This window comes from Vombatus ursinus, unplaced genomic scaffold (assembly GCF_900497805.2).
Source record: "Vombatus ursinus unplaced genomic scaffold, bare-nosed wombat genome assembly UNPS02010219.1, whole genome shotgun sequence".
Classification (NCBI taxonomy): Eukaryota; Metazoa; Chordata; class Mammalia; order Diprotodontia; family Vombatidae; genus Vombatus; species Vombatus ursinus.
This window is the reverse complement of record NW_020949997.1, coordinates 3,266,685-3,281,995: the sequence shown is the minus strand read 5'-3', so window position 1 is coordinate 3,281,995 and position 15,311 is coordinate 3,266,685. Positions and strand designations below refer to the sequence as shown.

General features: G+C 37.4%; 1 protein-coding gene across 1 annotated transcript in view; it reads right to left on the bottom strand.

Annotated features, from left to right (window-relative positions):
- Positions 1–15,311, bottom strand: part of KIF13B (kinesin family member 13B) — a 246,338-nt gene that overhangs the window by 219,794 nt on the left and 11,233 nt on the right. The window contains exon 2 of the mRNA XM_027853795.1: positions 6,479–6,572. Coding sequence (XP_027709596.1) covers positions 6,479–6,572 — 94 coding nt within the window. The remainder of the gene's footprint in view (positions 1–6,478; positions 6,573–15,311) is intronic.

Here is a 15,311-nt window from a genome sequence, read left to right as displayed (position 1 = left end):
TTCACACACTCTCTCTCTTCTCCTAGTCCATGAGTATTTCTCACTGGTTTTAGCTTACATCAACCCTATCACTACAGATGTTTGCATACTGTCTCTTCCATTCAACTGTGAGGCCTTGAGAGCAGGAACTGTTGTTGTTTTGGAGGGGGTTTTGATTTTTCTTTTTATTTCTAAAGTTTAGCATAGTGCCCAGCCTACTAGGCATTTAATAAATGCTTAGTGACTGACTTGTTATACTTCTCTTTCTAAGATTAGATAATTTATCTATTTTCTGTTTTGTCAAATCTACTTTATGTTTCACTACTTATTAATCCAATTCATTAAAATTTTCTGCTTTGCTGTCATGTAATTATAAATCTTTATAATTTATTTCTATTCCATTTGTTGTGATTTCCCTTTCTCATTTGTTGTTGTTGTTATTTTCGTAATTTGGTTTACCTCTCTTTTAAAAAATAAAAACTGGCTAATAGTCTTTTTAAAAATAAGCTGTTTTATTACAAGGCAATTATTTTGTTTATTCCTTATTTTATTTATATATATTTATTCATATATTATATATTTTCATGCTTGTATATTATCTATTCATCTATATTTGTTTGCATTTGTTTGTATATAATATTTATCATTATTCTATTTATTAATTTTCAAGTTTCTTTGGTTTATTAACTTACTTTTTTCTCCTTATGTTCAGCTCACTGTTCTCTTTTTCTCCTTTGTTAATCTACTCATTTAGGGATGTGTTTGCTGACTATATTAGCTATAACTAAACATACTATACATTTTGTTATATTGCATCGATACTATTTATACTTTAATATAATTTACCACCTCTCTAATGTTCTTTAATGCCCTCATTATTTAACAAATCTTTTTGATTTCTATGTAAGTTTGTCTCTTTAACTTATTATTTTCCATATTAACCACTATTTTTGTTGCATTCTTATCTACATGTATATGAAGTATTTAAGATTTCTGCCTTCATACTCTTGAGTATGATCAATTTTTGTACAGGTTTCACAATTGTTTGATAAGTAAACTTTTTGATATTTTCATTCAGATTTCTCAATATCAACTCTAGTTTTTTCAGCATTCTATTCCAAGTTAACTTCCTTTCTGCTTATCTATTAGACTTGCCCAGTTCTGAGAGAGGGGAATTAAAGTCTCCTACTGTTAATACCTAATGATTTTCCATTTATTTGTGTTTCAATGAACTATTACCAATTAATTTTCTTTTCAGTACTTAGTACAGTATCTTGGCAAATAGTAAGCATTTAATAAATGAGAGTTGAATTAATAAATGCTAGCTGATTGACTTTCATATATTTGGTTGCCATGCCATTTACAGCAAATATACTTAAGACTGATTTTGTTTTCCTCACTACACTGAAAAGTATAAAAAGAGAGAGAGAAAGAGAAAGAACTAGCTTTGAAATCTGAAAACATGGAACTGAATCCTGATTTTGTCACTTACTACTTCTAATCTTAGCTTCTCTGGGCCTTAACTTTCTGATTTGCAAAATGAGGGTTTGTAATTTATGACTGTTAATAATGGCTCTTCTAATTCTAAATCTATGTTCTTTTCACCATGTTTCTTTCTTTAATGTTCTGTAATTCTGCTTCCACTTTGTCTTGAAACCACAGCTACTGCTCCTGATTTTTTTTGGGGGGAGAGGAGTCAACAAAGGTATATCGAGCCTCTCATTTACAATCTGTAGGGGTTCCAATAATTTAGGTTTATTTACCAGAGGCAATATATTTTTCAATCTTTTTTTAAAACAGCATTCTGAGGAACTTTTTGTTTGTTTTAACAATAAATTCATTTGTATCAATAATATCTTCTAGTTGTATTATTCTGTGATTCTGTTTTGTTAATTATCTGACCATCTCTGCCATTTTTTCTTTAATCAGGACCATTCTATTCTCCATATTGCTTTGTTAAAAATCTCCAAAGAATTTTCCAGACAGTTGTCTCTTACTTGCATCTTTTCTCTTCCTTTACTGGTTTGAATTTCATCTTCCTCAGATGCCAAATCCTCCTTTCTCTTGCTGAACTTATTAGTCCCTCTGGAGAGACTTGTAATAGATCTGTTTTACCTTTGGAAATTTTTTTCCCCTTCTAATGTCTTCTCTTTAAGTTTTCTTGTTTGTTTGTTTTTGCTTTTCGGTGAGACAATTGGGGTTAATCTACTTGCCTAGGGTCACACAGCTAATAAGTGTCAAGTTTCTGAGGCTGCATTTGAACTCAGGTCCTCCTGACTCCAAGGCTGGAGCTCTATTCACTGAGCCACCTAGCTGCCCCTTAAGTTTTCTTTAACACCCTAATATTTATTCAATGGTTGGAGTCTCTTTCTTTTGTGCTTACTCATTTCTTCAATCTTTTTCTTTTTTTAGTGAGGTAATTTTCCTTATTAGGGCTTTAGTTTATTTGTCTATTCCTTCTACTTGGATGCATCTGTTATTTGAAGTGATGGAGTAGAGCTTGGTTAGAGCACAAACATTCACTCATCCATCATGCCCATCCTTTTATTGGGTATTACTTACATATGTGCCACAATCTCATACTAAACCAGTGATAACAAACTCAATTAGAAACAGATTCCTGGGCAGAGCTAAGACGGCAGAGTAAAGGCTGGGCCTCACCTGAGCTGTCTCCCAAACCCCAACAAGTACCTTTAAAAATGCCTCTAGGGGCAGCTAGATGGCGCAATGGATAGAGCACCAGCCCTGGATTCAGAAGGATCTGAGTTCAAATGAGGCCTCAGACACTTACTAGCTGTGTGACCTTGGGCAAGACACTTAACCCCAATTGCCTAAAAAAAAAATGCCTCTAAACAAATTCTAAAGCAGCAGAAACCACAGAAAGATGGAGTGAAACAAATTTCCAGCCAAGACAACTAAGAAGGCTGGCAGGAAAGTCTCTTGCACCAGGGTGAGATACGAGCACAATCTAGTGCATGCCACAGTAAACCAGGCCCCAGCAAACCTGGAGCAGGCCTTGGGGCAACTGAATCACTGGCAGCAGCGGCAGCTTCCAGAACTCGCAACCCACAGACACCAAAGAGAACTTGAAAGGTCAGCAGGAAAAGTCTATCACAGCTGGGTAAGAGTGGAGCTCAGTCCAGCACAGGCCACGCCAGCCCTGGGCCCCAGCAAACCTGGAGCAGGTCTTGGGAGTGACTGAATCAGCAGCTGCTGCTTCCAGATGAAAGGGAGAATAATATGTTCATCTTCTGAGAAGAGTATCACCATTTACTGCAAATAAAGGCTAAATAAAAGCTTTCAATTTACTTATTTATGATGTGCACTTTACTATCCTCATGTCATATTAAACAATGATAAGGCAGGGGTAAGTTGAAAATGTTCCTACAATACCAGACAAAAAGCTTCACTGTAACCCTTTTCAAGATTCGTGAGCAAATCATAGAAGGTTCATTTGGCACTTAGTCTAAGAATTTGGAAGTTAGTAAAAACCTTAGAGGTCATCAAGTCAAACTTATTGTTGGCTGAAAAACTCCTAAGTGCAGTCTGCACCAGATTAAAATATAATTGGGAAATTATTAGCAAAATAAATAAAAATGCAATACAATGTAAAGTAACATGAATCTGTGGTTTTCTTAGTCACCATGGGGCCTCCAAGGATCCATTTCTCTTTGAGTCTGACAGCACTGACCTAGTGCAACCTCCTATATTTTACAAGAATTGTCATTTACACACCTCACAAGTATTCAATCACAGAACAGAAGATACTTAAGAGTGATGGAAAGATCAGTTTCTGACAAGGGAACCCATTATGTTTTTTGGATACCTTATTCCTAACAAAGTATTTTCATATTTTAAACCGAAGTCCGCCACCTTGCAACTCTCAAGCATACTGGTCCTAGAATAGCTTATTGTTGATGTTTAGTCATTTCAGTTGTATCCAACTCTTTATGATCCTTTTTTGGGGTTTTTCCTGCAAAGATACTACAGTATTTCCTTCCCTAGGTCATTTTTGCAGATGAGGAAACTGAGGCAAACAGAGTTAAGTGACTTGCCCAGCATCAGACAGTAAGGGTCTGAGGCCACACTTGAATTCAGGTCTTCCTGACTCCAGGCCTGGCCATCTAGCTGCCCAGAATAACATAATGGTTATCTAGAATACCAGAACACCAGTCTGTTCCTTTTTCTAGATAACATTCTTCTAGCCAGGAAGACAATAATCATGTCTCTTTTTGTCTTCTCATCTCCAGACCAAACACTCTCTAACTCTGGATGAGGGCACCTATCAAATCAAATATAATAGTTATCGAATTTTTCTGCTGAAAAATTCTAAAAATTATTCTAAGAATGATTAATGTTACCAAAAGTAACTATTTCCAAGTATAACTAAGGACTACATGGCTAACCCAGGCCCCAAACCTTAGATTCATCTTTGATAAGCCAGTTAATAGCAAAGTTTTATTAATATTTCCCATTAATTCCTTAAAGTTTTCAAATCAAATCAAAACAATATTCATCGAATGCTCATTATGTAGCAGCCACTGAGGCAGTCCCTTCCTTTCCATTCCCTCAGCTCTAGTCTAAACCCTCAAAAGCCACCTTGCCAAAACTATGGTAATAGCTTCTCAACTGGTCTCCCAAGCCCACATCAATCTGTCTAACACACTGAAACTAGCAGAAAAAATCTTCAGTTCAATTTTAAGTGCCTACTACTCTGTCCATAGCATTATAGTAGGCATTGGGGAAGATACAAAGTTTAGATAAGATTCGGTATGTGTTCTCCTATAGCTTAAATTATAACCATCAAACTCTGAATGCATACTGCAGCGTAACTTTTTCACTTTACTTTTCTTGCCCTTTTTTTTGGCAACGTGGCTCATATGTAAATCTTTTTCATGACTTCACACGTAAATGGGTATTACATTGCTAGCCTTCTCAATGGGTGGGGAGGGGCTAGAGGAAAGGAGAGAATTTGGAACTCAAAATAAAAACACAAATGTTAAAAAAATAAAAACAAAAAAAAAATTGTCACTACCACCACTATCATTGAGTAACTCACATTTACATAATCCTAGTGAGGTCTGCTTAATGTTTATATCTATATATCTATATCTAGATATCTAGATGGATAGATAGATATAAATAAAATCTTGTTTGATCATGGATTTGCCTTGTTTACAAAGTCTTCAATGGCTCCCTAGCAAAAGGCAGCTTAGATTCCTTTAAAGGACATTCCAAGGTGCTACACAATTTGGCCCCAACCTACCAATACAACCTTATCTCTTGCTATTACTAACACAAATTTGCTTATCTCTAACACAAACCAGTCTAGTCAGGTCTATCTCAAGATTTTCCAAGTACAGAACACTTTCTGGGCATTTCCCCCACCACTCACTCACTACCTTTGGTTGTGGCTGTTCTTTCCACAAAAAATCAAATCAACACAATTAACTATGTTCTCAGCCCTATTGAGGGGGACGGTGGTGCGAGATGTAATGTAAGAAATGTAATGAATGGTTCCTACTCTAGATAAGCTTGCAATCTACTGGAGACACAAGACACAAATAACAGCTAACAATGTAAGCGCACATTAAGGACTAAGTTGTATTCTGCAGACTGAGCTGCTGCAGGAGTTTAAAAGAGGGAAATAACAGGCCCAGAAGGCCTCAAGGAGGAGGACAACTTGAGCTGGGCTTTGAAGGATGAGCAAAGAGGTGGGTGTATTCCAAGTGAGAGGAACAAGATGAATATTTTCAACACTGCTGCCCCTTCAAACATTACCTGACCTTTAGGACTTCTCCTGAGTCTGGCCTTTTTCACAAAGCCTGCCTCCCAGCTACTCCAGCTTCATGGTTCACTCCCTTTTCTCTGAACTCCTACTGCACTTTACTCTCTGTACCACTCCTTCTGGCACTCAAACACATACTCCTTATTTTACCTTTTAACTGTTTCATGAGTTGGCCTTATCTCTCCCAGAAGACTATTAGCTTCCTCTAGGACAGTGGTGGCAAACATGGTTCACCTGAGTGCAGCCTGAAACAGATGAAAATGCAATTGGGAGGCCTCATTTCTATTTGAGTTTGACACCACTGCTCTAGAACAAGGAAGTTTCAGTCAGTCTTATTTGAGTCATGTCTAATTCCTCGTGACCTCATTTGGGATTTTCTTGACAAAGGTATGGCAATATTTTGCCTTCTCTTTTTTTCATTCCCTTCTCTTATTTGAAAGATAAGGAAACTGGGGCAAACAGGGTCACACAACTAGTAAGTGTCTGAGGCCAGATTTGAACTCGGGACCAGCATACTATCAAGCACACCATCTCCATTTACTCATTTTGCTACCAACACATGGTTGAGCATAATATCATATTGTGTATTAGCATAATATCATAGATCCAGAGAGCATTCAATAATACCTACTTGTTGAATTATCACAGGTGATGTCAGATCTCAAACCAAACATAAAAATGGAATTATTCTGATTTTGTTTCTTATCTTACCTGACATCTCCTTTGGAAAGATTAGTATTTGCAGGGTAAAGAATAACTTTATTTGCATCTACATCCACCACACATTTGGTATGCAGGTCAAATTCTGTAGAGGAAAAAAAATAGAAAAAACATGTTTATTTTAAGCAATTATTGTTATTAAGTCATTTTTCAGTTGTATCAGACTCTTCATGACCCCATTTGGGTTTTCTTGGCAAAGATACTGAACTGGTTTGCCATACCTTCTCCAGTTCATTTTACAGATGAGAAAACTGAGGTAAACGGGGTTAAGTGACTTGCCCAGGGTTACACAACTAGTAAGCAGCTGAGGCCAGATTTGAAATCAGGAAGACAAGTCTTCCTGACTTCAGGCCCAGTGTTCTCATACTAAATAGCTTTAACAACTCTAAGTTCCTACAAATGTTTCTTGAAAAATCTGTTATCTACATCAAATCCATCATATCGAAAAACAAATCCAGAACTGAAGAGAAATCTCTTAAATGGAAGAAAATGAAACCATCCTTAAAACCATCCTACAGAGGATGACTAACAGGGTATGTCTTAATTTGCATGGGCATTAGTACTATTGTATTAAGATTTAGAGAGTTAATTTTTATCTTTCTTTCTTAGTAATACCCTATTAATAGGGTCTTTTTTTTTTAAATAGTGCCTTTTGTTTTTACTTCACATTAATTTCTCATATATCCCAAGTCTCACCATCCAGAACACATAGATTTTTTTCTAACTCATTTGATGTATATATAGCCATTCCTTTCCTCCTGCCAAAGGCAATCCCTAGACATGCACCTTTGATCCCATACCCTGTCTTCGCCAGCATTTCACCCAGTCTCTCCCTCTCTCTCTCCCTATAATCTTCAGTCTTTCAATAGCTACTAGTTCCTTTTTGCCACCTACAAATGCACCAAAGTCTTCTCATTCTTAAAAAAAAAAAAAAACCTTCATCATATATTACCATGCCTGCATTCAATTAACAGCTTTCCTTCTCTTCTCACCTAAAATTCTCACCTAAAATTTTATCCTCAAAAAAGATGTCTACATTTGGGTATCCCCACTTCATCTCCATTCTTTTCTAAACTCTCTGCAGTTTGGTATTCAACCCTATCACCCAAATGAAAATGAGCTCTCAAAAGATAACAATGTTCTCTCAATTACCATATCTAAGGGATTGTCCCCCAGTTCTCATCCTTCTCAGTCTCTCTACAGTATCTGAAACTACTGAACACCCTCTCTCACTTCCTGAATGAATACTCTCTATTCCATGGGTTTTTATGACACTACTCTACTCTCTCAGTTCATCTCCTGTATGCCTGACCTCTCTTAAATATCCTTTGCTGGATTTTTATCCACATCATATCCACTAATTGTGGTTTATCTCTAAGGCCCTCCTCTGGGTTCTTCTTTTCTCATACTATCTCATTTAGTGATCTGTTAAACTCATTGTGTTTAAGATGTCTACTGGACATCCAGTTTAAGATGTTTGAAAGGCATCCAGAGATATGGGACTACATATCAGCAGACAGTTTAGGTCAGAATAAGCAAAGTTGAAAATCAACAGCACAGAGATGATTTAAATCCACAGGAGCTGAAAAGATCATCAAGCAATGTAGTAGTAAATGGAGAGACGAGTAACTAGGATAGGACACGTGGTTAGAGGGCGTAACCTGGATGAGGTTCCAGCAAGGAAGATTGAGGAGTGGTCAACTGGGTAGTAGGAGAACCAGGAGAAAGTAATATCCTAAAAACTTAGGAACAAGAGAGTATCAAAAAGAGGATGAGCAACAGTGTCATAGATTGCAGAGAGGTGAGAAAAATGAGGATTGAGAAAAAGCCATTGGATCTGGCAATTAAAAGATCACTGGGAAAAAAAAAAGATCACTGGTAACCTTGGAGAAGGGCAGCTAGATGGCACAGTGGACAGAGTGCCAGGACTGAAGTCAGGAAGACTCACTGTTCCTGAGTTCAAATCTGCCCTCTGATACTGGAGTCACAAAGAGACAGACATGACCAAAATGACTAAACAAAAAACTTTGGAAAGGGCAGTTTTGGTGGAATGAGGTGAGAAGCTGGACTGTAAGGAGTTAAGAAGAGTCATCTGTTACAGACAACCTTCCCAAGGAGGTTAGCCACAAAGGGTAGAAGAGATATAGGATCATAGTGGGCATGGAAGAATCAAATGAGGATTTTTTTAAGGATGAGAGAGCCATGAACTTGTTTGTAAGCAGCAAGGGACAAGCCAGCAGACAGAGAGAGATTGAAGATAAGTGATTGAGTCACAGCAAGTAATCCAGAAAACCCAGAGCTGAGTGTAATTACATTAGTGACTATGGATTACTCATTGGGATTCAAACCACATGCTAAATATCCAGGAACTCACTTACTTGAAAAGGATAAATCTGAGCTGAGGAGCTTGTGTGTGTACTGAAGTACTGTGTATCTTGATTTATATAAAGAGATACACTCCTGAGAGATTGTGAATAAATCAAATTTTGGTGAACTAAAACTTGTATTCCTGTATTATACACTAGTACTTTTTGAAAGAAACCCTAGTTCAGCCCCTCACTCACAGTCCCTAATGGATCTCCCAGCATCTAGCCTCAATCCTTCCCAATCCATTTTCTACACAGCTGCCAAACTGACCCTATTAAGCACATATCTGACTATGTCACTTCTCTGTCAGAAAGCCTTGTTATTCCCTCCAGAAGAATATATGACTTCTCAGTTTGGGCATTTAAAGCCCTTCACGATCTAGTTCCAAATTGTCTTTCCAGGCTGATTACACAGTACTCCCCTAATGCATTATAAATTCTAGTTACTTGCTACTTGTTCCTTGCATACAACATTCTATGTCCATTCACCATTCTCTTCCTAATGCTCTCCTCACCTTCACTGCTTGGAGCTACTCACTCATTTTGAGACTCAGCTCAAAAGCCATCTTCTACAAATCCTTCTTGATTTCTCCCAATTATTAGTACCCATTACTCAGAAACTACTTTGCATTTATTTTGTATATATTTGGAATTTATTTATCAGCGTATATACTGTATCCCTCTGCTTCTCCCTTTCAGAGCCTTATTTTTGTCACTGAATCTCCACCCCAGCACAGTAGCTAAATCATAGTAAGCACATAATAAATACTTGTTGAACTGAACTGAACCCTCATAAAAATCCTTTTATAATTTAAATAATTATCTAATAATTTACTTCCTAAATTTCAGAACTATATAATAAAGGCAGTCTTTGAAACACCTGATACGCAGCTTAAAAACATCCCTTACACACAAAATGTCACTACAGGAACCCCCTCTCATCACCACTATTCAATCATGAGAAAGATTCCCATCCTAAGTCCAAATGATGGACTGTGGGTGAGGGGCTAAACTAGGGTTCCTTTCAAAAAGCATTACTGTGTAATAAGTCAATGGGAAATAGCCTAATAGAAGAGGTATTAATTTTTCACTTACTTGAATTAAATCAGAAGAGAGTGCAAAAGGGCAGGGAATAATCTCTCCAGGTTTGGCCAGCTGGGAATGGAGATGGCATTAAAGACTGCCCTCCATTGCTAGGGTGCTATGGAGAAGAACAGGGCTCCCCTGGTAAGTGAGGAAAAGTCAAAAAGAATGCTTTTACAGAGGCTGGGGGAGATGTGTTCTTAGCTTCTCCAAAGTCACAGTTGGAACTTGGAATGTCTTCCAATAAAAACAAGAAGAGAAAAAAGTACTAAATAGTTAGCTACATCATTGGTTAAACAGTCTTCTGTGAACAGATCTGGGAACCTAACTACCATTTATAACACTGTTTCTTTGGAAAGATATGATTCAAGTTCCAGAGAACCACCTCACAAATGTACTTTTGGAACACAGTCACATAAATTGGGAACTAATTGAATGAATGAAGAGTGCACAGCTGAGCACTCCTCAGGATCAAATCATTTTTTGGATTAGCTATTATTGTTAGATTATGTTTGTATCTTCTATGTTATCTCAGGTCACAAAGTCAAACAAACCTGTTAATCCTTTTTTGTTTAGGGATGTTAAAAAAAAAAAACTGAAAGTTTCCTATCTAGGACTTCTTAGTGTGTGGATAGAACAGATGACATCAGTGAAGCATGTCCAAGCAAAAAACAACAGAATGAGATCACAGATTTTTAACTTGACAGGACCTTAGAGAACATCTAAAATCCGATCACCTTCTTTTACAAATGAGGAAACTAAGGCTAAAAGAGGTTAAGTTACTTGGCTCAAGTCAAACCGGTGGTAAATAGCAGAGCTGGGATTCAAACATGTGTCCTCTCACTCCAGCGTTTCATGGTACTATGGTACTATGGTGCCTGCAAAAGGTTGCTGGATTTGGCATCAGAGAACCTGCGTTCAACCCTTGGTGGATGCTGCTTCCTGCTGCCCTATCAGCTAACCTAGCCAGCCTACACTTGCCTCAACTGTAAAGTGAGGGAAATTAGTCTAAATGTCATCTATGGTCCTTCCTGCTTTAAATCTATGATTCCATGAACAAGTTTGGAATATTCTGTTCAGTTCTAAGCAATGCATTTTCAGAATGTGTTTATGTACATGTCTCCCCCAAGAGAATACAAGCTCCTTGAGCAGACTGTTTCATTTTTGTCTTTGTGTTTCTAACACAGTACCTAGCACATAATAGGGACTTAATAAATACTCAATGACCCACTGGGGAAGGATATTGACAAGCTGAAACAGATCGGTGATAACTAATAGGAATGGTGAAGGGATTGGAGAGCAGACTGGAAAATTGAGCCTAGAAAAAGAAAAGCTGGGGGTGGAGAGAGAACATTACTTCTTTAAGTATCGGAGGGATTGTCACATGGAAAAAGTATTAGATTTGTTCTGCTAGGTCCCAGAAAGCAGAAGTAGGAACAATAGGTGGAAATTGCAGGAAGGCAGATTAGCTCTGTGAAGAAAAGCTTCCTACCAATTAAAGCTATCCAAAAGTAGGATGGCCTGCCACAGGAGGTAGTAGGTTCGCTAAACGTCTTCTAGTAAAGGTTACCTGTTCCAACTGCAAATGCTATATGCCCAATTGTCAGAGATGTTCCAGATATGTATTAAACCAGATGCACCCCTAAGATCCTTTCTAACTGTGAGATTCTAAGGTTCTCAGAGCTAGTACCATAAAATATTTTTATTAGCTGTCTGAATGAAATTATGTAGCTGACAAAATTCCAAATAGGACAAGAATTCTACTGACCAAAAAAAAACAAAAAAACAAAAACCAAAAAAACAAACAAAACCAAAAAAAAAACCCCAAAACCTTTTTCAGTTCCCAGAATACACAAGTAGTGTATAAATGTTCAGATGGTCAAGTTTAAAGATGGGAAGTGAAACATTGTGTCCAATCCTTCTAATGAATCTCTGTATGATTCTTTTATGAGCCTTAATTTTAAAATGAAAATATACACCCCCCCCAAAAAAACCAAACCAGAAATCATTAAAATTCAAAAGATTCAGACTCCAATTAATATGTATTTCCTTTAGTAAAATAGTATACATACACCTATCAAAATACAGTGGGCATACAAACAGCAGTTTCTTAACATTTGGGTATACAAAATATAAATTGAGATTAACTTAAATGTTACATATGGGATCCATTAAATACTACAAAAAATGGATGCTTTCTTAAAATCACTAAGAGAAAGCAATGTTTTTGGTTTTTTCTTTTTTTAGTTACAAGTATGAGAGTGAATTGGCCAGAACCACTAATTCTAAAAGAGTGCTGGACTTTGAATCCAGATAAACCTTTGACCCAGTTTGATTATACTTCCAACACTTACTAGCTGTACTAGTTGTCTGACCATGGACAGGGAAGTAATTTAATCTCTTTAAGCCCTAGTTTCTTCACTTGTAAAATGGGGATAATACCTTTAGTGCCTACCAGGGCACCAGAGTAAGTTGTGAGGATCAAAGAAGATAATGTACATAAAGCCCATTTACAAACCTTAAAGTACTATGCCACGGTCAGGTGCTATCATTATTATTAATAATTAGTTGTTATTATTATTGAAAAAATAATAATAACAATAGATCCCATAGCACTTGCCAAACAAATGAGGTCCTTTTCTAGGGCTAATTCCTTGAGCTAAAGATGAAAGCATCAGGGCAGCTAGGTGGCGCAGTGGATAGAGCACAGGCCCTGAAGTCAGGAGGACCTGAGTTCAAATCTGACCTCAGACCAAACACTTGACACTTACTAGCTGTGTGACCTTGGGCAAGTCACTTAACCCCAATTGCCTAAAAAAAATAAATAAATAAAGATGAAAACATCAACAGCTGATCATCTTGCATACCCAACCAGCAAGTGAGTCATCATTTAACAGTGAATAATCATCTTAAACAAGACTTTCTGCTATGTACACATCAGTTATTGCTTTCTCCTGAATGACATCATGATAAAATTTGGGCTGGGCCTGGGATACTCCCTACATACAGGGTATTCCAAAAGTCTTAGTGCAGTTTTAAGCTTCAGTAGCTCAGACTTTTGAAACACCCTATATAACTTATGTATCACAGGGAAGAATCCCTTTGGATTACCAAATTTTCATTCAGTTTTCTTAGCTTCTTCAGAAAATCAGGAAATTACTGCTTTCAAATTATATCTGAAGTCCAGGAATACAAGTTTTCCTTGAGTTACATACTAGACATCCTCTTGAAAATGAGGTTCCCTCCATTGCTCAGGAACCCACACATGGCATTCAAATAAGCCCAAACATAACTAATGCTTCCAACCTCTTTATAACAATTACAATTTACCAGCCTTGTGTTCCATTTCCTTAAGGATAGTTTATATAATAGATTAAAAGTTGGCAACTTTAGGCAAGGTGGTAGGAGTAGTTCTGTTTTGTTTTTTAAAATTCATAGGGTAGGTGAGGGGATTTTCAGAACTCTGTTAATAGCCTCATGCTCAGTCTATCATAAGACTACAACTAAACAGGTTACTGAGTTTTCCTATAAGAAGAGCACAGCCTGTTTAACAAGTCTGAGCAATTTCTTTACTAATATTTCTATTGCTGGTATATTTTATGAAAATTCAGCAGCCCAATCTAATCACTGATTGCCAGATCTAGTGTTGGAACATCATGATCTCAATCACTCAGCAAATATATACTAACGTGTGAAGGACACAGCCCTTTACGGAGCTTACTCTAGAAGGGGGATAAATGCAGTTAATGATAATACACAATATTATATTAGTAAGCTACAAAAAAAAATTCTATTCAAGATTATTCTGCCAGAATAAAGGGGAGGGGGAAAATGGCAAGAGATGTTGCAAGGACAGGTTTAAAGATAGAAATCTGAGAATTATCTCCATAGAAGTGGTGGTGGAAACTATAGGAATAAATGAGAATGCCAAGAACTGAGGATCAAGGGCAGAACACCAAGGAATACCCAGCTTAAGGGGTTGATAAAAAGATGGATAAAGAACTAGAAAAGTAGATCGAAAAGAAGTGGTTAAAGGAGAATGGTGGTGCCTCCAGAGCAGATGATCTTAACCTGGAGTCTATAAACTTGATTTAAAAAAAAAAAAAAAAAAATTTTGATGATAATATAGTAATTGTGTTCTTTTATAACCCTATGTATTCTCATTTTATGCAATTAAAAACATTATTCTAAAAGGGGGTCTACAGGGTTCATGAGACTGCCATTGGAGTCCACTATACACACAAAAAAAGTTAAGAACCCTTGCTTTAGAGCAATGGCTCTCAAACTTTTTGGTCTCAGGACACTTCACACTCTTAAAAATTACTGAGGACCTCAAAAAACTTTTATTTATGTGGGCTGTATTCTTGCTTACTGCCTAGGGCAACATCCTCCTCCTAGTCCCCTGGGCTCACAACCTAGGTCTCATCCTTAACTCCTCATTATCTCTCACTCTCCATGTGCAATCTGTTGCCAAAGCCTGTTAGTTTCACCTTTGCAACACTTCTTGAATACACCCTATTCTGTCCTGACACTGCCACCATTCTGGTACAGACCTTTATCACCCACACCCAGACTGCTGCAATAGCCTGCTAGTTGGTCCCCCTGACCATCTTCAATCCATCCTCCATTCAGCCACCAAAGTGATTTTCCTAAAGTGGAGGTATGACCATGTGATCTTCCCATCACACCTCAATAAACTTCAGTAGCTCCCTATCACCTCCAAGATTAAATATAAAATCCTCTTTTTGGAGTTCAAAAGCCCTTACTAACCTAGCCCCTTTGCCTACCTTTCCATTCTGTTTATACTTTATACCCTCCCACATATTGTTTGATCTCATGACACTGGCCTCCTTGCTGCTCTATGAACAACACACTCCATCTCTATCTAGGCTCCAGGCATTTCCCATGGCTGTCCCCCATGCCTGAAATGTTTTCCCTCCTCATCTCTGCTTTCTGGCTTCCTTCAATTCCCAGTTAAAATCCTACCTTCTACAAGAAGCTTTTCCCAGTCTCTCTTAATGCTGTCCCGTTACTATTTCCTATTTATTCTGCATGCTGTCCCCCCAATTAGTTTAGAATACCACAATACAATAAACATATGCTAAGCACCTACCAGGAGAAGGTACCTGGAGTAGGGGCATAATGACGGTTGAGTGGAATCCAAAGAGTACAGTGAATGGGAAATTTCTCATTTTGAGTTCAAGGGCAAAGATTGTCTCTTTCCTTTATTTGTTTCCCCAGCGCTGTGCCCGGCACATATTATAAACTTAATAAATGCTTACTAACAAAAGTAAGCTACTACAGAAGTGCTGACAAATTTTGTTTGCTCTCCCCTCCCCTACTATTTGTTTCACCTATTAAACGATCATGGCATG